This window comes from Cetorhinus maximus, chromosome 11 (assembly GCF_964194155.1).
Source record: "Cetorhinus maximus chromosome 11, sCetMax3.hap1.1, whole genome shotgun sequence".
NCBI lineage: Eukaryota > Metazoa > Chordata > Chondrichthyes > Lamniformes > Cetorhinidae > Cetorhinus > Cetorhinus maximus.
This window is the reverse complement of record NC_135889.1, coordinates 60,270,363-60,294,094: the sequence shown is the minus strand read 5'-3', so window position 1 is coordinate 60,294,094 and position 23,732 is coordinate 60,270,363. Positions and strand designations below refer to the sequence as shown.

The 23,732-nt window shown below is 40.8% G+C and overlaps 1 protein-coding gene across 5 annotated transcripts in view; it reads right to left on the bottom strand.

Annotated features, from left to right (window-relative positions):
* Positions 1-23,732, bottom strand: part of gpr155a (G protein-coupled receptor 155a) — a 72,572-nt gene that overhangs the window by 28,009 nt on the left and 20,831 nt on the right. For all 5 annotated transcript variants that reach the window (XM_078552069.1, XM_078552070.1, XM_078552071.1 and 2 more), the window contains exons 4-9: positions 20,816-20,981; positions 17,370-17,525; positions 14,359-14,442; positions 11,481-11,601; positions 7,947-8,025; positions 6,256-6,349 (exon numbers count right to left, since the gene is read on the bottom strand). In XM_078552069.1, the coding sequence (XP_078408195.1) occupies positions 6,256-6,349; positions 7,947-8,025; positions 11,481-11,601; positions 14,359-14,442; positions 17,370-17,525; positions 20,816-20,981 (700 nt within the window). The remainder of the gene's footprint in view (positions 1-6,255; positions 6,350-7,946; positions 8,026-11,480; positions 11,602-14,358; positions 14,443-17,369; positions 17,526-20,815; positions 20,982-23,732) is intronic.

The following is a 23,732-nucleotide window of genomic DNA, read 5'->3' as shown; positions in this document are numbered from 1 at the left end:
CCGTTTCTGTGCAGTAAATATTATGCAACATTTAATATGGTGGAATGTTTATTTAACAGTAGGAAGTGTAGGAGGTCACAAGAATGCTTTGACATATCCAATAAGTTAAATACAGAAACAAGGGTTTTGCTTGGATCGTGGCTTGTCACATTACCAGGGTTATAAAGGCAAACACAATTCCATAGAGTGAGTACTCATTTGTCAGGAATGTGCAGGAGGCCAGAATTGGAGCAGAAGATAGATTTGGAAGGATAATGTGATTAGAGGAGACTACAGAGATAGGGAGAATGAGGCCATGGAGGGATTTGAAAACAAGAATGAGCATTTTAAAATGAAGGCCTTGCTTAACTAGGGGACAATGTAGGCCAGTGAGCATGAGAATGCTGGATGAATGGGACTTGGGCCTGAATTTTTGCTCCCAAGTTGGGAGTGCAGGGTCAGGAAAAGTCCCACACTTCACAAACCCGACTCGAGAGAAAGTAACGCAGATGGTCCAGGAGTGAGGGCGGGGAGGGGTGCGCTGAGGCTGGCCTCAGCGCTTTGGCACTTTGTCCTGGCTGCAAAAAAAAGCCCACTAGCCCTCACCCACCCCCCGCCACACACACCACATGCTTCATCCATGCCAACCCTTGCTACTTCAAGCTCCCAACTCACCCCCATGGTTTCTTATGCTCTTCATGCCAACCTATGCCCCTCTGCCCACCCCATGACCCTTACTAGCCCCTATGCCACCTTAGTGCCAACTTACGTCAACCAATGGCCCCCACCCACCACCGTTTGCCTTTACACCCTCCATGCTAATTCAACCTACATCCACCATGGATGGACCTCAGGCAAACACCGATTTTTAAAAAACTACAGACTTTGTTTAAAATTTAAAGGCCAAATGATTTAAAAACCTTGACAGTTCCAAATGGATTTAAATGCCTTGGCAGCTTGACAGTTCCAATGAGTTCATCAACTTCTTACACACATTCATATCTACTTTTAACAATCCTGAAGGGCACTTGACCTCTCCCAAAGGTGTCTCTGGACCTCTCCAAAAGGGAACCTTACCTCTACAAAGAACTCTGGTAAGTTTAGACTTTCTCTTGAAAAGTGTAAAGCCCACAAGTCTTGTTTTGGATATCCTGCTAATGAAAATTGGATGTGTTTGAAGACAGCTGCACTTTTACATGTGCAGCTACCTCCGTGAATCACAGATGTGCAAATTACAACTCGTCCCTGTTTGCCCCCCCACCGAGGCAAAAACGGTGGGTGCTGGGTTCAAGGGTGGCACTTCTGGAATTGGGGCTCCAGAACCATTTTGGCTAAGCTGGAGACCCTTGCCATCACTGCAAAAATTCAGGCCTTGTGTGAGTTAAGACACGGCAGCAGAGTTTTGGATGATGGAGTGTAAACATGAGAAAGGCTGGCCAGGAGTGCATTGGAAGAGTTGAAATAAAATTAAAAGAGTATTTGAAGAGAATTTAGATGAAAGTCAGAATGCAATTGTGAAAGATGACAGTATGGCAGAAACATTACATGTTTGTGCCATTTTTAAAAAAATGATGGTAAAAATGTAAAAGTAGATATACAGTGCAGGGCATGGCCTACAGTGGTAAATTGGGTGCATAATTGGCCAAGGGATAGGAGACAAAGGGTGGTGGTGAATAGATGTTTTTTTTCTGGCTGGAGGAAAGTATGACAGTGCAATCTGCCAAGGATCTTTATCAGGACCATTGCTTTTCTCGTTCTATATCAATTACTGGACTTGGGTATAAGCAGTACAATGTTGAAGTTTGCAAATGATACAGAATTTGACAACATAGTAAATAGTTATGAAGATAGTAACTTACTTCAGAAGGACATAGGCAGACTGCTAAAATGGGCATACATATGAAGATGTAACTTAATATATTTAAGTGTGAAGTGATACACTTTGGGAGGAACAGGATGGAGAAATAGTATAATCTAAATGGAACTTTTTGAGGGAGTTGTGAGAGCAGAATGACCAGGAGAATACATATTTACAAATCTTTGAAAGTGGCAGGGCAAGTTGATTAGGCAATTGAGAAAGTGCATGGGATACTAGGTTTTGTAAATAGGGACAGTGAATATGAAAACAAGGAAGTCATTCTGAACCTTTATAAATCATTTGTTAGGCTCAGCTAGATTATTTTCTATAATTCTGGACGCCACACTTTAGGAAGGATGTCAAGGCCTTGGAGAGGCAACAGATAAGGTTCATCAGCACGATACCAGGGATGAGGGGCTTCCGTTATGTGGAGATTGAAGAAGCTGGGATTGTTCTCCTTAGAACAAGAGATGATTAAGGAAAGACGTAATAGAGATATTTTAAGTAATGAAGGGTTTTGATAGAGTAAGTAGGGAGAGCTGTTGCCTCTGGCAAGTGGATTGGTAGCCAGAGGTCATAGCTTTAAAATAAGTTGGCAGAAGACCCAGAGGAGAAATGTGGAGCTATTATTTCATACTGGGTTGTCACATTCTGGATCACATTACCTGAAATGGTGGTGGAATCCGATTCCTTAGGATTCCAAAGACTATTGGACATACACAAAAATACTTGGAAAAACTCAGCAGGTCTGACAGCATCTGTGGAGAGGGATACAGTTGACGTTTCGAGTCCGAATGACCCTTCATCAGAACTAAAAAATATAGAAAAGAGATGAAATATAAGCTGGTAGAGGGGGGTGGGACAGGTAGAGCTCGATAGGGGGCCAGTGCAAGGTGGAGGCCAAGAAGAGACTACCAAAGATGTCATAGACAAAAGGACAAAGGGGTGTTGACGGTGGTGATATTATCTAAAGGATGTGCTAATGGGGACATTAAGGGTAGCAGGCAGGACAAGCTAGTGGCAGATGGCCCTACTGGAGGTGGGGTGGGGGGAAGGGATCAAAATGGACTAAAAGGTGGAGATGAAACAATAGATCGAAATAAATTAAAAAATCGGTGGGGAAAGAAAAATATATTTGTAAAAAAATTATAAATTATTGGAAAAGGGGGGATCGGAAAGGGGGTGAGGATGGAGAAGAGTGTTCATGATCTGAAATTGTTGAACTCAATATTAAGTCCGGAAGACTGTAAAGAGCCTAGTCCGAAGATGAGGTGCTGTTCCTCCAGTTTGCGTTGAGCTTCACTGGAACATTGCAGCAGGCCAAGGACGGACATGTGGGCATGAGAGCAGGGTGGTGTGTTGAAATGGCAAGTGACAGGGAGGTCTGGGTCATGCTTGTGGACAGACCGAAGGTGTTCCGCAAAGCGGCCACGCAGTCTGCGTTTGGTCTCTCCAATGTCGAGGAAACCGCATTGGGAGCAGCGAATGCAGTAGACTAAATTGAGGGAAGTGCAAGTGAAGCGCTGCTTCACTTGAAAGGAGTGTTTGGGCCCTTGGACGGTGAGGAGGGGGAAGTAAAGGGGCAGGTGTTGCACCTTCTGCGGTTGCATGGGAAGGTGCCGTGGGAAGAGGTTGAGGTGTAGGGAGTGAAGGAGGAGTGGACCAGGGTGTCCCGGAGGGAACGATCCCTGCGGAAAGCCGCCGGGGGGCGGGAGTGAAGGGAAAATGTGTTTGGTGGTGGCAATTTATTTCGATCTATTGTTTCATCTCCACCTTTTAGCCCATTTCGTTCTCTTCCCCCCACCCTACCCCCACTAGGACCATCTGCCACTAGCTTGTCCTGCTTGCTACCCTTAATGTCCCCATTAACACATCCTTTAGATAATATCACCACCGTCAACACCCCTTTGTCCTTTTGTCTATGACATCTTTGGCAGTCTCTTCTTGGCCTCCACCTATCACTGGTCCCCTATTGAGCTTTACCTGTCCCACTCCCCTCTACCAGCTTATATTTCATCTCACTTCTATATTTTTTAGTTCTGATGAAGGGTCATTCGGACTTGAAATGTCAATTGTATCCCTCTCCGCAGATGCTGTCAGACCTGCTGAGTTTTTCCAGGTATTTTTGTTTTTGTTCTAGATTTCCAGCATCCGCAGTATTTTGCTTTTATACTATTGGACATACATTTGAAGAGAACTAATGTGCATGGTTATGGGGAAAAAGCTGGGGCTAATGTGGACAGCTCTTTTGTCATGCCGGTACAGGAATGACAGGTCAAATGGACCCCATCTGGTCTGTAAGACTCTGTGACACTGTGAAATAACTGTAGAAAAGCTTTTAGTTCTGAACAGATTAGCAGGAATTAAGGCAATTAAGTCTTCAAGCCCTGAAAGTCAGAAAGGAGACAGCAAAGACTCTGACCAGTTTTTCCAATCCTGTCTCACTTTTCCCTGCTTAACCACATCGCTGATGAAACCCACATCCTTGCCTTTGTCACTGGGAGACTTGTTCTTCCAGCCAATCTTCTGAGTTGCAGCTTGCACAGTTCCCAACTCATATAAAGTTTTGTTGTTAGCATCTCTAAGACCCCAGTTCTGGCTCTGGCTCATTTCCCATCACATTAAATGCAAAGGCATTAGCTTGATTATAAAATCCTGGCATCTTTCCACTTTACTTCTGTAATCTCCTGCAGCCCTAACGTTCCCAGTTCACTCCTCTTTGTGTGGGTTGCTGTGCAATGCTCCACCCCCAGCTGCCTTCGATCCACCACCAGTGGCAGATCCATGAACCATCATGACCATACATTCTGAAAATCTCTTCTGAAACCCTCCACATCTCTTTACACCACTAAAAGTCTCTTCAAAATTCAACTCTCCAGTCAAATATCAAGTCTTTTTCCCTAAGTTTCTGCTCATAGTTATTGCTCAGTGTGGGTACCCTTTACCCACTTCCGCATTTCACCCCCTCCCCGCCAACAATCACTGATTACTGTGAATTGCCTTGGGATGTTTCATTCCATGCAAGACTGTACATAAGTTGCAAAAACATAATAGAAAAATAATGGATATTTGCAGTGCTGCTTTTCAATTGAAGTTATTTTTCCCAAATCCCAGCTAAGACAAAAATGGAGCTTCAGCCAATTCAACTACAACAAAGAATATCTTGCATTTCCACAATTAGTCATGTGTTGACATAAAACTTGGAACTATGCTGCTTTATAATTATATGAACAATCTTGCTAACATTAGTGAGAAGTGAGACTACATATGCTAAATTTTACCCATCCACCTAATTTTTTAGCAAATACCATAATGTATTGCAGATGCATCTTTCAAAAACCTAATTAATGTTATAATAGATAGACATTGCCTTAATATAGCAAATTACAGTATAATTACTCCTTTATTGGCAATTTCACAAAGATATTGTTCTCTTCCATGTCACTGAGGCTAATTATAGGTTCACTTATGCCTCCCTGACTGAGATCAGTTAACTAAGCACTGACTGAACTTTGGGAGCTAATTTATTTTTATGGCTCAGAACCTAAAAAACCACTGCAGAAAGTCCTTTGCGTACAACTTGGTCCTGTGATTGAAAAATGGAGGGAGTTTCAATACTCTCAGATCAAACTACCTCTCCCCTTTTATCCTAAAGAAAATCTAAGAAACTACGTCTGATTCTCTTGTTTTCGTAGTAAACCAGCAGCATCAGGGCCCATCATTTTATGAATCTGCTCCTCTCCTAAGCCATTTCAGTGCATAAGTTGTGCACCCTATAGCTGCTCTATTGGTGCCAGCTATTAAGACTGACCTAAATAATGGTCCATAGGTACCCCTCACTACAAAAAAAAAATCACTGGGTGAGCACACAGCAATAGCCAGCCTGCAGTGATATTTCTCAGCTTCAATTGTTCTTTAAAAAGTAATCTGAAAGATCTTTTGTTCTTCAACTCAATATACTGATAGGGTAAGACGAGGTAAATAAAATGGGTAGAGACTCGCGTGGAGCATGAAGACCCATCGAAAGGACTGTTTGTGCCGTAAATTCTATGTATCCTGAGGATTCCGTCATTGTAAGCCATAACTATTAAAGCTCATCAATCCTTTGAGATTTTTTTAGGGTTTTCTTTTGACAATTTAAGCATTACATCTTAGTAGTATGTTCTATCTTGACTCCAACAGTAATAGACTATCAAATTTCAAGCATTTCAAAATAAAGTATATCAAAAGTAAATTACTTTCACCTTTCTTTAAACTTGTATGTCGGTAATAAATGCAACACTGGTTTGAATTATTCTAGTACAACAGTTGGAAGGAAATGTGGATCTCTGTAGATTGAATTTCCATGCTAGTAGTACAGCATATACAGGATCTTATATACTTTGAGGGTGATTCAGAGAATGCCATTTAATTCGTACCTGAGTATTTCCATAAAAGAATGCTGAATCTCCCACTGTTTGTGTATTTGGACGACCAGTAATCAATAGCATTCCCATTATGAATGCCGGTATTCTAATAAAACAAAAACATTGAGCTATTAATTGCTAGAATAATGGATCACAATAATGCATTGCCACAGAAATTAAAAAGGGATATTACCTGAGATGACCATCATGAAATAAATTCACTGCAAAGTTCATATTTGTAGTACTGGTCTTAGTAACATTGACCATGGGCAGAAAACTTATTATAATCAATCTTTAAAACAGACTTTCAGTACTGGCATCAAGGTTTTGGATCACATTGGTTTCAAGATGGATGCCTCTGATTGACATGCAAGCACTGCTGTGACAGCATGTATAAAGGTGTGAAATAAAGTGTTAGAGTTGCAAAATCAGGCCTGCTTTGGATACCTACAAGTTTAGTGGTGTCAGTTGCTCCTATAAACTGCTTGAGCATCTTACTTTTATGGGATTTGATTCATCCTGCTGTAAATCTACCTGTACAAATGCCAGTAACAAATAACAGTACCGTCAAATGACCTGAGCTTTGCACTGGATACTGCACAGGCTATGAGCCCTGACAACATTCTGGCAATAGTACTGCAGACTTGTGCTCCAGAACTAGCCGCACTTCTAGCCAAACTGTTCCAGTTCAGCTACAACATTGACATCTATCCAGCAATGTGGAAAATTGCCCAGGTATGTCCTGTCCACAGGATGCAGAACAAATCCAACCAGACGAATTACCGCCCCACCAGTCTACTCTCGAGCATCAGCAAAGTGATGGAAGGTGTCATCAACAGTATCAAGAGGCATTTACACCGCAATAACCTGCTTACTGATGCTCAGTTTGGGTTCTGCCAGGGCCACTCAGCTCCTGACCTCATTACAGCCTTGATCCAAACATGGACAAAAGAGCTGAACTCAAGAGGTGAGGTGAGAATTTGACATCAAGGCAGCATTTGACAAAGTGTGGCATCAAGGAGCCCTAGTAAAACTGGAATCAATGGGAATCAGGGGGAAAACTCTCCATTGGTTGGAGTCATACCTAGCACAAAGGAAGATGGTTGTAGCTGTTGGAGGTCAATCATCTCAGTCCTGGGACATCATTGCAGGAGATCACCAAGGTAGTGTCCTAGGCCCAACGATTTTCAGCTGCTTCATCAATGACCTTCCTTCCATCATAAGGTTAGAAGTGGAGACGTTCACAGATAATTGCACAACGTTCAGCACCATTTGCGACTCCTCAGATACTGAAGCAGTCTGTGTCCTTATGCAGCAAGACCTGGACAATATCCAGGCTTGGACTAATAGATGGCAAGATCCTTTAAAAAATTCCAGGATCCGGATTCGCATCGTCGCCAAAAACTAATCAGTTCTTCCTTGGGCCATACCCTATCTGTGTACCAAGTTTTTTTGAAATCTGTCCACTACCTTTGAGATGCATTGTTTACAGACTAATAAACAGCTGTGGAAATATTACTTCCGCCATAATCATATAAAATAAATAGCATGTCTCTCTGTCCCACTCTTCTTCAGTTTGCTGTTGACTTAAACTATCATTTCCTGCACCCACAGATATGATTTGAAAATGCAAAATAATTTCCCACTCCCAAAAAAAACTTTTGGAGCAAACATCAAAAATGAAAGATTTGAAGTTTTCTCACCCCCATCCTGCAATAATGAAGAATCCTCTTTGCTTGGATGCATTTTTCTCCAACAGAAGTAATGACAATGCTATGAGACCTATTAAAAGAAATTGATTGGGGACATTTTAAACCATTTTGCAAGAACTCAGTAAACCAGTTGTGCTTTTACTCAGAGCTCTAATTAATGAAATAAGCATCAGAGCTGTCTGTTCTTAAAAAAACTAATATCACTTTCATCTGCACTTCGATGTTGCAACTCTGATGATTTTCTGGTGAAACAACAACAGAGCCAGAGGTCTGATCCTCACAGAATGCAAGAGAGAGAGGAGTGGAGCATAAAGAGAGTGAAAGAGACAGAGTGAAAGAGAAAAGATATTGGATAACATAGAAATCAAGGAAGAAAAAATGAATAGGAAAGAGAAAACGAGTGGGAGAGAAAAAGGGAAACTGAGTGAGACAGTAAAAAAGAGAATAGTAAAAGAATGAAGACAAAGGAGAGAGAAAGAAAAGGTAGGGAAGGGGAAGAAAATGAGAAGATGAACAAATAATGGGAAAGCAGAGAGAGAGTGCTAGTGAAGGAGAACAGGGAGAGAAAGAAAAGGGAGAAAAGAGAAAGTGAGAAGAGGCAGGAAATAGTAAATGTTATAGAGAGAAAGGGAATAAAAAAGAAAGACAGAAAGGAGAGAAAACAATGAGAGCATGAAAGGGTGAGACACTAAATGAGAAATTAAAGTTGGTAAAACATTTAAAAAAAAATTGTTCATGGGATGTGGCATCGCTGGCTAGGCCAGGATTTATTGCCCATTCCTAATTGCCCTTGAGAAGGTGGTGGTGAGCTGCCTCCTTGAACAGCTGTAGTCCATGTGGTGTAGGTACACCCACAGTGCTGTTAGGAAGGGAGTTCCAAGATTTTGACCCAGTGACAGTGAAGGAATGGCGATATAGTTCCAAGTCAGGATGGTGTGTGGCTTGGAGGGGAACTTACAGGTGGTGGTTTTCCCATGCGTTTGCTGCCCTTGTCCTTCTAGGTGGTAGAGATCACGGGTTTGGAAAGTCAAAGGAGCCTTGGTGAGTTGCTGCAGTGCATCTTGTAGATGGTACACATTACTGCCATTCTGCGTTGGTGGTGGAAGGAGTTTAAGGTGATGGATGGGGTGCCGATCCAGCAGGCTGCTTTGTCCTGGATGTTTTTTTTTTATTCTTTCATGGGATGTGGGCGTTGCTGGCTAAGCCAGCATTTATCACCCATCCTTAACTATCCTTGAGAATGGTACTGAGCTCCTTCAGTGTTGTTGGAGCTGCACTCATCCAGGAAAGTGGAACTCCTGACCTGTGCCCTGTGGATGGTGGACAGGCTTTGGGGAGTCAGGAGGTGACTTACTCTCCACAGAATTCCCAGCTTCTGACCTCCTCTTTTAACCACAGTATTTATATGGCTAGTCCAGTTTAGTTCCTGGTCAATGGTAACTCTCCAGGATGTTGATAGTGGGGGATTCAGCAATGGTAATATCATTGAATGTCAGTGGGAAGTAGTTAGATTCTTTCTTGATGGTCACTGCCTGGCACATGTGTGGCACAAATTTTATTTGCCACTCATCAGCCAAAGCCTGAATATTGACCAGGCCTTGCTGCATATGGACACGAACTGCTTCTGTATCTGAGGAGTCACGAATGGTGCTGAACACTGTGCAGTCATCCCCACTTCTGACCTTATGATGGAGAGAAGGTCATTGATGAAGCAGTTAAAGATTGTTGGGCCTAGGATATTAACCCAAGGAAGTCCTGCAGCCATGTCCCAGGACTGAGATAACTGATCTCCAACAACCACAACCATCTTCCTTTGTCCTAGGTAAGATACAACCAGTGGATAATTTTTCCCCTGATTCCCACTGATTCCAGCTTTGCTTGGGCTCCTTGATGCCACACTCAGTCAAATGCTGCCTTGATGTCAAGGGCAGTCACTTTCACCTCATCTCTGGAGTTCAGGCCTTTTGTCCATGTTTGGATCAAGGCTGTAATGAGGTCAGAAGCTGAATGGCCCTGGTGAATCCCAAACTGAGAGTTAATGAGCAAGTTATCGTTAAGCAAGTGCCGCTTGATAGCACTGTTGACGTCTTCGATGATGATCGAGAGTAGACTGATGGGGTAGTGATTGGCTGGGTTTGATTTGTCCTGTTTTTTGTGGACAGGACATACCTGGGCAATATTCCACATTGCCAGGTAGAGGTCAGTGTCGTAGCTATAGTGGAACAGCTTGACTAGGGGCTTGGCAAGTTCTGGAGCACAAGTCTTCAGTACCATTGCCAGAATGGTGACAGGGGCCATAGCTTTTGCAGTATCCAGTGCCTTCAGCCATTTTTTGATATCATGTGGAGTGAATTGAATTGGCTGAAGGCTGGCATCTGTGATGCTGGGGACCTCAGGAGGAGGCCAAGATGGATCATCCATTCAGCAATTCTGGCTGAAGATGGTTGCAAATGCTTCAGCCTTGTCTTTTGCACCAATGTGCTGAGCTCTCCTATCATTGAGATTGGGGATATTTGTGGAGCTTCCTCCTCCTCTTAGTTGTTTAATTGTCCACCACCATTCACAACCGCATGTGACAGGACTGCAGAGCTTAAATCTGATCCTTTGGTTGGGGGATCACTTAGCTCTGTCTATCACATACTGCTTCTGCTGTTTGGCACACAAGTAGTCCTGTGTTTTAGCAGGTTTACACCTCATTTTTAGGTATGCCTGGTGATGCTCCTGGCATGCCCTCCTCCATTTTACCATTACCATCAAGCCAGAGGATCAAACCTGGTTCAATGAAGTGTGGGGGATGTGCCTGGCCATGAGGTTACAGATTGTGGTTGAATACAATTCTGCTGCTGCTGATGGCCCACAGCGCCTCATGGATGCCTAGTTTTGAGTTGCTAGATCTGTTCGAAATCTATCCCATTTAACACGTTGGTAGTGCCACACAACAGTATCCTCAATGTGAAGGCAGGACTTCGTCTCCACAAAGTCTGTGCGGTGGTCATTCCTATCAATGTTGTCATAGACACATGCATCTGCAACAGGTAGAGTGGTGAGGATGAGATCAAGTAGGTTTTTCCCTCTTGTTGGTTCCCTTAACACCTGTTGCAGACCCAGTCTAACAGATATGTCCTTTAGGACTTGGTCGAGCCACTTTTGGTGATGGACATTTAAGTCCCCCACCCAGAGTACATTCTGTGCTCTTGGCATCCTCACTGTTTTTTCCAAGTGGTGTTCAACACAGAGGAGTGCCAATTCATCAGCTGAGGGGGTTGTGGCAAGTGGTGGGGGGTTGGGGCAAGTGGTGGGGGCGCAGATGTGGTAGGTGGTAATCAGTAAGAGGTTTTCTTGACCATGTTTTCATCATCATGCTATGAGACTTCGTGGGGCCCGCAGTCAATGTTAAGGACTCCCAGGGTAACACCATCCCCACTGGGAGTTATGCAAGATATCATTACAGCATACAAATGAGCAAAACAAAATGAGCGGGTTAAAAAAAACCTTCTAAAATGATTTACATTTTAGGCACCTTACCTGTCCATACATACGTACTATATAAAGAACTATATAGCACAATGAATACCAGGACTTGACCAAGAAGATTATTTTGCTTGGTGATAACATACCACAGGATCATTCCCAAACAGGCCATAGTCTGGAAAACAATTTTTAAAATAATTTAAAATTCAATGGACCAAGTGATTAATATTCAGTTTATTGTGAGAATAAGAATCAGAATTGACATTTTTTTTCCTACAAAGTCAGCTGAATTTCTCTTTTATTCAGGTTGAACACTGAAAATACTCCATTTAATTTCCTTCAGTTGTAGCATAAAATTTCAATTGTTTCAATCATAAAATTGCTACACCACAACTGAGTGCATTAATCATAAATCCTCATATCAGCTCCCAGCAATTTTGGCCATTGGTCACAAGGCAAATGAAGGTCAATTTCACCAAATAATTTCTGTCATAGCATTTGTTTTGAAAAGGAAGCCTCCATTTTTATTCACTAGTTATTACTTGCTGTTTTGCATCCAATCGTTTAGATTTTTCATGACAAATAATTTCCCAAATTGGTGGTATGCGATCAGGATTTAGCCATACACGTGGGTAACATGGTGCTTAAGAAATACGGTCAAAGCAGGAATACTGCAGTATATTAGTATTACAATAAGACATCATTCTTTATTCTCGCTTTCCTCATTTATAATGCAGATTTAGCATTCTGCATCTAGGCTATGCTTCAATGAACAATACAGAATGCCATCACAATATTTTTTATTGAATAATGCATAATAGTGCTTCCAAGCCTGTTTTCCATTTCTCGATTCACAGTCTGCATATACTTTTTAAAAATATTGTGATCCAACAAATAGAGGTATCATAAAGAAGTATTGATTATTTCACTTCCATAGTTAGTCCAAGAAAAAAAGTTTAATGAGCACTTAAAAAATATCCATTTTGGTGTCAAATAACTTCAATATTTTTAGAAATCAGCTGCCCTCAATGTACATTAGTCACATTTGCATGATAGCTATCTGTCAACTTCTCCTTCGATATGACCTTTCCACTTACACAGAGGTGGGACAGAGTGATAAACAGTCAGATGGGAGTGGCCCTGTGAATCATCAATATTGATTCTGGACCCCATGGAGTCTCATGGTTTCAGGTCAAATATGACGAAAAAAGTGCCGTCCCTCCGCTGATGAATCAGTAATTCTCCATGTTAAACATAACTTGGAGGAAGCCCTGAGGGAACAAGGGTGTAATATGTATTCTGTGTGTAGGACTACAATGTCCACCACCAAGAGTGATTTGGTACTGCCGCCACGGAGTGCTGATGGATATAGCTACCAGACTGGGCTTGTTGCAGTGAGAACCAACACAAGGGAATAATCCACCTCACCTTATCTGTTCAATGCTTCTGCCATCTCCTTATTTCCCATTATTAATACCCCATTCTCACTCTCTACAGGACCAATGGTCCCTTTAATTACTCTTTTCCTCCTTAAATACTTGTAGAAACTCTTATTATCTGTTTTTATATTCCTAGCTAGCTTTCTCTCATACTCAAATTTCTCCCTCCTTTTAGCTACTCTTTGTTTTTTTAAAATTCTGGCCAATCTTCTGACCTACCACCAATCTTTGCAGAATTGTACACTTTTTCTTTCAATTTGATATTAACCTTAACTTCCTTAGTTAACCATGAATGGTGCATTCTTCTCCTAGAGCCTTTCTTTCTTGCTGGAATGCATCTTTGCTGATTGTTATGAAATATCTCCTTAAATATCTGCCACTACATCTCTAATATCCTACCCTTTAACCTAATTTTCAAGTTCACTTTAGCCAGTTCTATATTCATACCTTCGTAATTCCCTTTAAGTTTAAAATGCTAGTCTTAGACTCACTTTTCTCACCCTCAAACTGAATGTGAAATTCAATCATGTTATGATCACTGCTACCTACAGACTCCTTCACTATGAGGTAATTAATTAATCTTCTTTCATTGCACATTACCAGGTCTAGAATAGCTTATTTTCTGGTTGGTTCTAGAATGTACTGCTCTAAGGAAATTGCCTCAAATACACTCTATGAACTCATCTTCCAGGCTAACTTTGCCAATCCGATTCATCCAATCTACAGATTAAATGTGTAGATTAGATCTGTAGATTAAAATCACCCATGATTGTTGCAGTACCGTTTTCACAGACCCCCATTATTTCTTCCTGTATACTCTGTCCTACAGTTTAGCTACTGTTAGGGGATCTATCAATCACTCCCACAAATGACTTCTTACCAATGCTAATTCTGATCTCTACCCAAATGGATTCTACATCTTGATCCTTAGAACTAAGGTCATCTCTCACTATTGTACTGATGTCATCCTTAATTAACAGAGCTATCCCACCTCCTTTTCCCAGCTTCCTGTCCTTCCGAAATCTGCCATGGGCGACAGGCTGGGAGGGAAGTCAGTACAGTGCCAGGGAACAGCATCAGGATAGCCTCCCAGCACAGTCACACCACTGGGGAAGTTTCCCTGTGGTGGACTGCATGCCGGTTCAGCTGCCAGTCTCATGGACATGGGCAGCCAATTTACATAAGGGCTATTTTCTGAGGCTGCTGGCAGCATTGGGGAACTCACCTGTTGACTTTAATTGGATGGCAGTCTTTAAGGCTGTCAATTATCAGGCTGCCTGTGGTAAAATTGCTGATCCAGTCCAGCTGTCAGTAAGTGAGGGCTCAAGACCTTCTTCTTGGTAACATTTGGAAATGCTTTATTCTGCTACAATTTGCCTTAGGTTGCAGTACCCGCAGAAAATGTGCAATGCCCACCAGCCCAATTATTTCTAAATAAATATCAGTCATGCCATAAAACCTGCCCCTAATAATTAATAATTTAAGAACCTTACCTGTGCAAGCAGCAAATTAACAGAGAGTAAATGAGGCAATTGCTTAAATTTCTTACTCAGAAGCATCACAGCCACAGACCAAACCTATATGAAAGATCAAGGTTGTGTAGTTACATAAATGGTTTCAAATTGAAATTGCAATTGCTGAAGTTATGAGCTTTTCAAAATATCCTTGAAACAGTACAGAATTAAAACACTTTTTCTGTGGTAATATTAACTAATTTATAAATAATAGCAATTTTCCATGATAATTCTTGATAATTCAGAGGATATGTTTATTTATGACAGATCTATTGTATCAAGTAGCAATATTAAGTAGCATGGGAGTATTTGCATTTTCATAGTTCTTTTGCTAATATATATAATGGCGTGTGCGAAGTCATCTGCTGCTAATTTAGAGCTGTTATTAACCTGGTCTAACTGAGGCCACCAAGTATAACTAGGCTTGAGCAGAAATGTGATGATCTAGCTACTCAACTACTGTGAAGTATCCTAAATAGGCACATTCTGGGGTGAATTAGAAGCTACATTTGTGTGGGGATGTTTGTTTAAAACAAATGAAACTGAACAAAAAGAAATGGTTAACTGCTTCCTGATGCTTCAGCTTGGAGTGACTTGTACATGGGTCCTCGGGGAGAGGCTAGATTATCAAGGTCAGAAGTAAGTAGCATTTAATAATTTATTTTTCTGTTTTGTTTCATTTTTAACAATGGTACTCTTCATTATTTGCTTCCTTAAATGTCCAGTTGTGATTTGTCATTGTTTTAGATGTATGAAATTTGAGTCAATCAAGTGCGTGACAGTTCAAGATCTGTTAATTGTGTGATTTTCAGATGTTTCAGAAAAACTAAATAAAAAATTATTACAGAGTTATGATGGATCTCATAGGTACGTTAGATAATATAAGTTTTATAAAAAAACAGGAGAATTCGAGAATATATTGCAGAATGCGTTATTCAGTTGCTGAGTAACCTGGGCCATTACTTTAGAGTACAGGGTGTAATAATGGCAAATAACCACATCTCGAGGAGAATTAGAAGCCAGATTGAGAGTATATTTCTATAAATGCATTATTAGCAGGCACAGAATATGCACCAGAGCCATTAAATATAATTAGAAATGGAGGAGTATAAATGAGTACTGGGGTCACATGTAAATAGATGGGCAAGGACTGGCACCAGGAAGATGCAAATAAAGCTTTAATGCAACATCTGCACAGCTAGGATTCAAATTGTACTTGTATGTTTACTTTGTTTTAATGAAGATCTCTAGTGTTGATGACTACCATGATAGCTTGCTCCTTCAAGTGGCTGAGCACTGAAGTGCACTTTTCTAGGGTCTATGAAATTTAAATAAATAAGACAGACAAGCTAGCGTCAAGCTAGTCAGCGTTTGTAGGGGAGAACATGTAAGGACGGCAAAAGAGGAGTTGGAGTAATAGTTGGGAAGGAGTTGTGGCAGTGGGGAATGACTAGCTGTGCCAGGGTAGGCCTCCTCGTCAATCATGGATCTTACACAGATGATATTCAGGAACTTGGAACACAGCAGAAGTAAACTTGAGTTGATATAACTATTTTATATTGAATTGATTAACGCTTTTTATGGATTGTTATAAATTTCAGCAGTAAATTTAGGTTCACTCATCACAATTGGATCAGTGGTAGCACTCGTCTCCAAGGCTGAGTTCAAGCTCCCCTCCAGACACTGGATCACATAATTTAGGATGACACGTCAGTGCAGTACTGAGGGAGTACTGCACTGACAGAGATGCTGTCTTTTGGGTGAGATATTAATTTGTTGATTTATGCAATTTTGTGGGGTGAAATTGGACAGAAACTACTGAAATCCATTCAAAGTTGAATGCTTATAGCCCACAGAAACAGTAGCTGCTTCGACTAAATTAATCTATATGTAAAAACAACATAATGTTATAATACAAACTACACAGTCCATACAATAAATTGAAACAATGAACCAGACACATATTGTGCCACAAAGGTCCCTGTTTCAATCGTGTAATTCATATGCCAATGTACAGAATATTCAATTCATTTCAATATCAACTGAAAGTAGTTACTTCAGGCTTTGCAATTCTTTTTTAAAAAAATTATATAAGCCACATGGTCATCCCAATGTCCAATCTGAGAAAGCTCCGCCTCATCTAAAACTTAGCATTAAATACTAGTCTAACAACGTGGGTATGGTTGTTCTGTCGAGGTAATGCTGAAGTAGAGCAGGATGTGATGAGCATATGTACTCACCATTAAAATATTAACAATTGCATTTTGAGTTCTCCATTTTTTAGCTGAAATTATTGGGAACTCCATCCTGCAATGTTGCTACTGTGGTTATATCCAATTACAAACTAGTTAATTGCCTGTGTTGCTGCACAGATTCAAGACTGAATGTAGTCTTCAGCTGAGGTGGGGTTAAAATGTGAGAGACATTGGACAAAGGTGTGCAGAAATAATTTAATTTCCTTCACAAATGTGGACATAGGAATTTATAATGGTAAGGTTGATGAGAAGAATTATATATAAATAGCTAATAGATCGCTGTTTTATAACAAGCATATTTATGCCATTGGAAGTGAATACCTAGCATTTAGCAACTGGAGATAAATGCTTGGCAGTTAGGAGGAATGGGATTTAGCTGTGCTAAGGGGCATTCCTGAACAATGATATAATTGGGTGATGATCCCGGTCTTTGTCAGGACCAGGGTGATGAGTTCTGGAGTTTGACAGTATTGCGCTGGTGTTGCTGGAATCTGGAAGCATCATTATCCAAAAAGATCATTTTCAGTGAACTATTGATATTTTAATTATATAAAACTTAGCACCAATTTAAACTGCAAGTCAACCAACTTCTCAAAATGTATACCAGCCACATAGATTATAAACTAACATTAGCTTTACTGCCAAAAGCAAATAACTTTTTAAGAGCAGTGATAGTATGCTTCACCAGATGTGTAATATTAGAAAGAAATGTTTTTACAGAAGCTATATACTAACCAGAAAAAAGAGGGTGACTATGCTTATGTCAAAGCTGACGTTCTGAATTGCAGATTGCATCCCCTGTGTGTGCATCGATGGAATTGTCAAAAGCCATGCGGACACATACATGATGGGAGCAGATACAAATGTATTTATCACCATCCCAGGAGTCACCTACAAAAATAATTTTATATATATATTTATTATTTATAAACACTGATGTAGAAACAGAAGAAAAATGCATGCTATTTCACTGAGTCATGATTAGCTAAATGAGTGCTTCCTCTACGTACTGACTTCAGTCCACAAAGTCAATAATTCCACTGAAAAGAAACAAGGTTTTGCTTGGTAAGCATATATTAAGTTTATCCAGCAGTATTCATTCTAAATTTACTGAGGTTTGAGTTACTTAGTGTGTGAGAATCATATAAAGGCTAAATATGTAACTTAAGAGTACAAACTCTTAAATACCCATATGACATTCAAGAAGAATAGGAAGCTAGGTAAAGGTGGAGGGACAGCACTGTTGATCAAGGATGGCATTTGTGCAATAGTTAGAGATGACCTTGGTTCAGGAGATCAGGATGTAGAATCGGTTTGGGTGGAGATGAGGAATAGTAGGGGAAAGAAATCACTAGTGGGAGTGGTCTACAGGCCCCCTAACAATAACCACAATTTAGGACAAAGTATATAAGAAGAAATATTGGGTGCTTGTGATAAAGGGATGACAATAATTCTGGATGATTTTAATCTACATATAAACTGGAAAAATCAGATTGGCAGTAGTAACCTAGATGAGGAGTTCATAGAATGCTTTCAAGATAGTTTCATAGAGCAGCATGTTCTGGAACCAACCAGAGAGCAGGTTATATTAGACTTGGTATTGTGTAATGTGACAGGATAGGATTAATTAATGAACTCAGAGTGAAGGCACCCCTTCAGCAGTGACCACAATATAATTGAATTTTACATCCCGTTTGAAAGGGAGAAGAGTGGGAATAAGGCTAGTATTTTAAACTTAAATAAGGGCAACTATGTGTGCATGTGGCTAGGTCAAAATCCTGGAACTCCCTTCCTAACAGCACTGCAGGTGTACCTACAGCACATGGGCAGCAGCAGTTCAAGAAGGCAGTTCACCATCACCTTCTCAAGGGCATTATGGATGAGCAATAAATGCTGGCCAGGCCAGCAAAGCCCACATCCCATGAATGAATAAAAAAAATAGAAGCTGAGCTAGCTGAAGTAAACTGGGATTAAGGCTAGGGGATAGATCAATAGAGAAGCAATGGCAGACATGTAAGGGGATATTTCAGAATACTTAGAATAAGTATATTCCTACTCTGAAGAAAAATCTAAAGGGAGGACCCACCTCTGTAGCTAATTAAAGAAGTTACGGAAAGCATCAAACTTAAGGAAAAAGCATATAACTGCGCAAAGATAAATGGCAGGTCAGATGATTGGTCAGAATATAAAGAGCAACAGTAATGACTAAAAGGTTAATCAGGAGAAAGAAATTAGAGTATGAGAGGAAGCTATCTAGAAATGTAAAAACGGATAGCAAGAGTTTCTACAGGTACTTAAAAAGGAAAAGTGTAAGTAAAGTGAGTGTTGGTCTTCTCGAGAGAGTGACAATGGGAAGTTAATAGTTGATAATAAGGAAATGGCAGATGAAATGAACAAATATTTTGCTTCTGTCTTCACAATAGAGGATTCCAATAATAGCTGTAAATCAGGAGGTGGAAGGGAGAGGGGAACTTGGTGAAATTACAATCACTAGGGAAGCGGTACTGAGAAAACTGATGGAGCTGCGGGCTGACAAGTCTCTGGGTGCTGATGGACTTCATTCTAGGGTCTTAAAAGAGGTGGTTAATGAGGTAGTAGATGCATTGGTGTTAATTTTCCAAAATTCCCTAGATTCTGGAAAGGTTCCATCAGATTGGAAAGTAGCAAATATAACCCTCTATTCAAGAAGGGAGGGAGGCAGAAAACAGGTAACTTATAGGCCAGTTAGCTTGACGTCTGTCATGGGGAAAGTGTTAGAATCAATCATTAAGTAGGTTATAACTGGGCACTTAGAGAAACACAAACTAATCAGTAAGAATCAGCATGGTTTTGTGAAAAGGAAATCATGTTTAACCAATTTATTGGAGTTCTTTGAAAGAATAACATGCGCTGTGGATAAAGGGGAACCTATAGATGTGCTGTACTTGGATTTCCAGAAGACATGTGATAAGGTGCCACATCAATGGTTATTGCAGAAAATAAAAGCACATGGCACAGAGGGCAATGTATTAGCATGGATAGAAGATTGGCTGGCTGGAAGAAAACAAAGTGTATGCATATATCGGTCTTTTTCTGATTGGCATGATGTGACAAGTGGAGTCCCGCAGTGGTCTGTGCTGGGGCCTCAACTTTTTACAATTTATATCAATGACTTAGATGAAGGATGTGAAGACATGATAGCTAAATTTGCAATTGACACAAAGATAGGTAGGATAGTATGTTGCGAAGAGAACATAAGGAGGTTGCAGATAGATATAGATAGGGTGAGTGAGTGGGCAAAAATACAGCAGAGGAGTATAATGTGAAAAAATGTGAAGTTGTTCACTTTGGCAGGAAGCATAAAAAAACAGAGTATTACTTAAATGGAGGACGGCTACAGGATTCCGAGGTGCAGAGGGATCTAGGTATTCTAGTGCATGAGTCACAAAAAGTTAGTTTGCAGGTACAGCAAGTAATTAAGAAGGCTAATGGAATGCTATCCTTTATTACGAGAGCAAGTGAACATAAAACTAAGAATGTTATGCTTCAGTTATACAGGCCATTGGTGAGACCACATCTCGAATATTGTGTGTAGTTTTGGTCTCCTTATTTAAGGAAGGACATTAATACGTTGGAGGCAGTTCAGAGGAGGTTTACTAGATTGATACTTGGAATGAGCGGTTTGTCTTGTGAGAAAAGGTTAGACAGACTGGGCTTGTTTCCACTGGAGTTTAGAAGAGTGAGGGGTGACTTGATTGAAGTATATAAGATCCTCAATGGTATTGACAAAGTTGACGTGGAAAGGATGTTTCCTCTTTGGGTGAGTCCAAAACTATGGGGCACTGTTTTAAAATTAGGAGTCGCTCTTTTAGGGCAGAGATGAGGAGAAATTTTTTCTGTCAGAGGGTTGTGCAACTTTGGAATTCTCTGCTTCAGAAGGCAGTGGAGGCAGTGTCATTGAATATTTTTAAGGTGGAGGTAGATAGATTCTTGTTAGGTAAGGGAATCAAAGGTTGTTGGGATAGATGGGAATGTGGAATTTGAAACAAACAGATCAGCCATGATCTTAATGAATGGTAGAACAGCTCGAGGGGCCGAATGGCCTACTTCTGCTCCTATTTCGTATGTTAATATATCTTTGTTTTGTGAAAACTGCTCCTTTCTGAAATTAAAAATACAAGAGTGATCCTCTACATACTTACAATTTCAATTTCCATATTGTACTGACTTGCATATATAGCTACACTTGGTGCTGTTGGGAAAATGCCATATAAAAATGCATAGTTCGAGAGACTGGTGTAGTTAGCCTCAGTATTGCCATTGTCTAGTAATTCCACCATTTCACGGCTGATGAGAGGAAGGACCAATCTATGAATTTTAGAAACAAATATATCATTACAAATTAAATGAAACAACAAATTATTCATCATATTGTCCTTTTGAGAAGTTTGATAACAATTTTCAAACCTATCACTTGAATCTCTGTGAATTATTAAAATCAGACTATTGTGGTATAGAAACAGAGAATATGCAAAGGTAGGAGAAGAAAGAACAAGAACACAGGAGTGATCAATGGGAAAAGTGTGCAGTGAATGAAGGGAAAAGGGGAATAAGCAAAAGAGCACGAGTACATGAGAGAGGAAGAGAGACCAGAAGAGGAAGAGGAAGAGAAATGCATGTGAGAATGTGTGAGATAAGAACAAGCCTGATTCAGGACGAGTGCACACAGCTGAAAAATAACATGCACAAAAAGGAAAGGTCATACACAAGAGAGAAAGCAAGCACATGCAAGAGAAAGAAAGAATATATACATGAGAGACAGAACTAGCACATGCATGCAAGATAGTGAGAAAGAACAAAGTGAAAAGTGAAAGGAGCAGTGAACAAATGCAGGTGTGTGCATGCGAGTGCGAGCCAGTAGTTGAGATTGGGACACACCATACAACGGGGAGGGAGGGTTAAAGCAAACACGAAGAAAAAAAGATGAACAAAATTGATGTAAGCATGAGAGCACAGGCATGTGAAAGAGAAAGCACATGGAGAGTCTGCACAGTTGGTTGAATACCAACGGCGACGGGATGAGACACTTAAGTCAGCATTAAGTGCCCAGACCTTAATCAGTATCGGGGTGGGATAGTCATCCACGAACCTTCCCGCAACAGACTGAACCAGGCAGAGGTGGGAAGGTGGTGGGATACCCACCTCGCTCTCTTGCGCCCGATTAAATACCCTCCCTGCCTCCAACCTCCAAAGTTTGTCCCTAGAGTGAGAGCTTGCAGGGCGCAGTATTTGTGCGCTGAGAAAGAACACACAAAAATAAGTAAAGAACAGGGACAAGAAAAAGAGAGAATTAATGTGATAGCATAAATGAGAGAAGAAAGACAATTTGTATTTGTAATAACAATTTGCATGTTCAAACTCATCAACATGCTTCACAAAGACTGAATTACTATGAAATGGAATAATATATCTGCAAATACAGTAAGCTAGAACCATCAGGTTATCTGCCAAATCTTTATCTAATATCATTCTCTTCCACTTGTACACATTAAATATCATCTGCCACTAATCAACCCAACTTTCCAACCTATCCAGATCCCTTTGTATTTTGCTTTTTCCTCTGATTTGGTGTTATCGATAAACTTAGACATTTTTATTTCTGTCCCCAGTTCAATAAATCATTTATATACAATTTAAAAACAATTGCTTAACACTAACCTTGGGCAACCTGCTGTCACTGCCCCCTTTCATGTCTCTGAAGCTCTGTTAATAACAAGCCTTTCCTTTCTCTGGTTTAGCCACAGTGAAGTCCATTCAAAACTTTCTCCTATTCCATGTTTTTCTATCTTAACTATCTTCAAAGTCTCATACATTAATATACACCCCGACTCTTCAAATGCAGTACAAAAAATGTTGCTTTTACTTTTTCCTATGACATGAACCACAACTTCTGGTCACTTTTCATAAGCTTTTCAATTCTCTGTTATATCCTGTAACACCTCAATCATGGCTACAAAATAAAAGGTGAAATTTTTGAGACTTAGTCCCTGCTGAGATGCTAGCCCAATTGTGGGTCAGGAACCTATTTGACAAATGGACAGGTTTGTCGAGCCCTTTCCCAAAGCCACGGCATTAACTTCCCAACTATGGGCTCCCCGAGTAGCAGCAGTGTTGTCTCTCCAACCTGGGGAAAGTGCATCAAGAAAATTCAGGATCTCAAAGACAGGAAAGGAAAACATTGTCAGGTGCCAAGTAGTGACCCTCTGGTGACAGGCACCTTATCAATTACTGGCAATGCTTGTGTGGCTGGGAAGTGCAGCTGAAAATGTCATAGACTTGTAGAGGTCTACAGCACAGAAAAAAGGCCCTTTGGCCCATCGAGTCTGCGCCGGTCAAACAAGTACCTAACTATTCTAATCCCATTTTCCAGCACTAGGCCCATAGCCTTGTATTACATGGCATTGCAAGTGCACATCCAAATACTTCTTAAATGTTATGAGGGTTTCTGCCTCTACCATCCTTTCAGGCAGTGAGTTCCAGATTCCCACCAACTTCTGGGTGAAAAAATTCTCCCTCACATCCCCTCTAAACCTCCTGCCCCTTACCTTAAATCTATGACCCCTGGTTATTGATCCCTCCACTAAGGGGAGGAGTTCCTTCCTGTCTACCCTATCTATGCCCCTCATAATTTTATACACCTCAATCATGTCCCCCCTCAATCTCCTCTGCTCCAAGGAAAATAACCCCAGTCTATCCAATCTCTCCTCATAACTAAAACTCTCCAACCCAGGCAACATCCTGGTAAATCTTCTCTGCACTCTCTCTAGTGCAATCACATCCTTCCTTTAATGCGGATTCCAGAACTGCACGCAATAGTCTAGCTGTGGCCTAACCAGCGTTTTATACAGTTCCAGCATAACCTCCCTGCTCTTATATTCTATGCCTTGGCTAATAAAGGCAAGTATCCCATATGCCTTCTTAATCACCTTATCTACCTGTCCCGCTACCTTAAGGTAGCGGTGGACATGCACACCAAGGTCCTTCTGATCCTCGGTACTTCCCAGGGTCCTACCATTCATCGTGTATTCCCCTGCCTTATTTGTCCTGCCCAAGTGCACC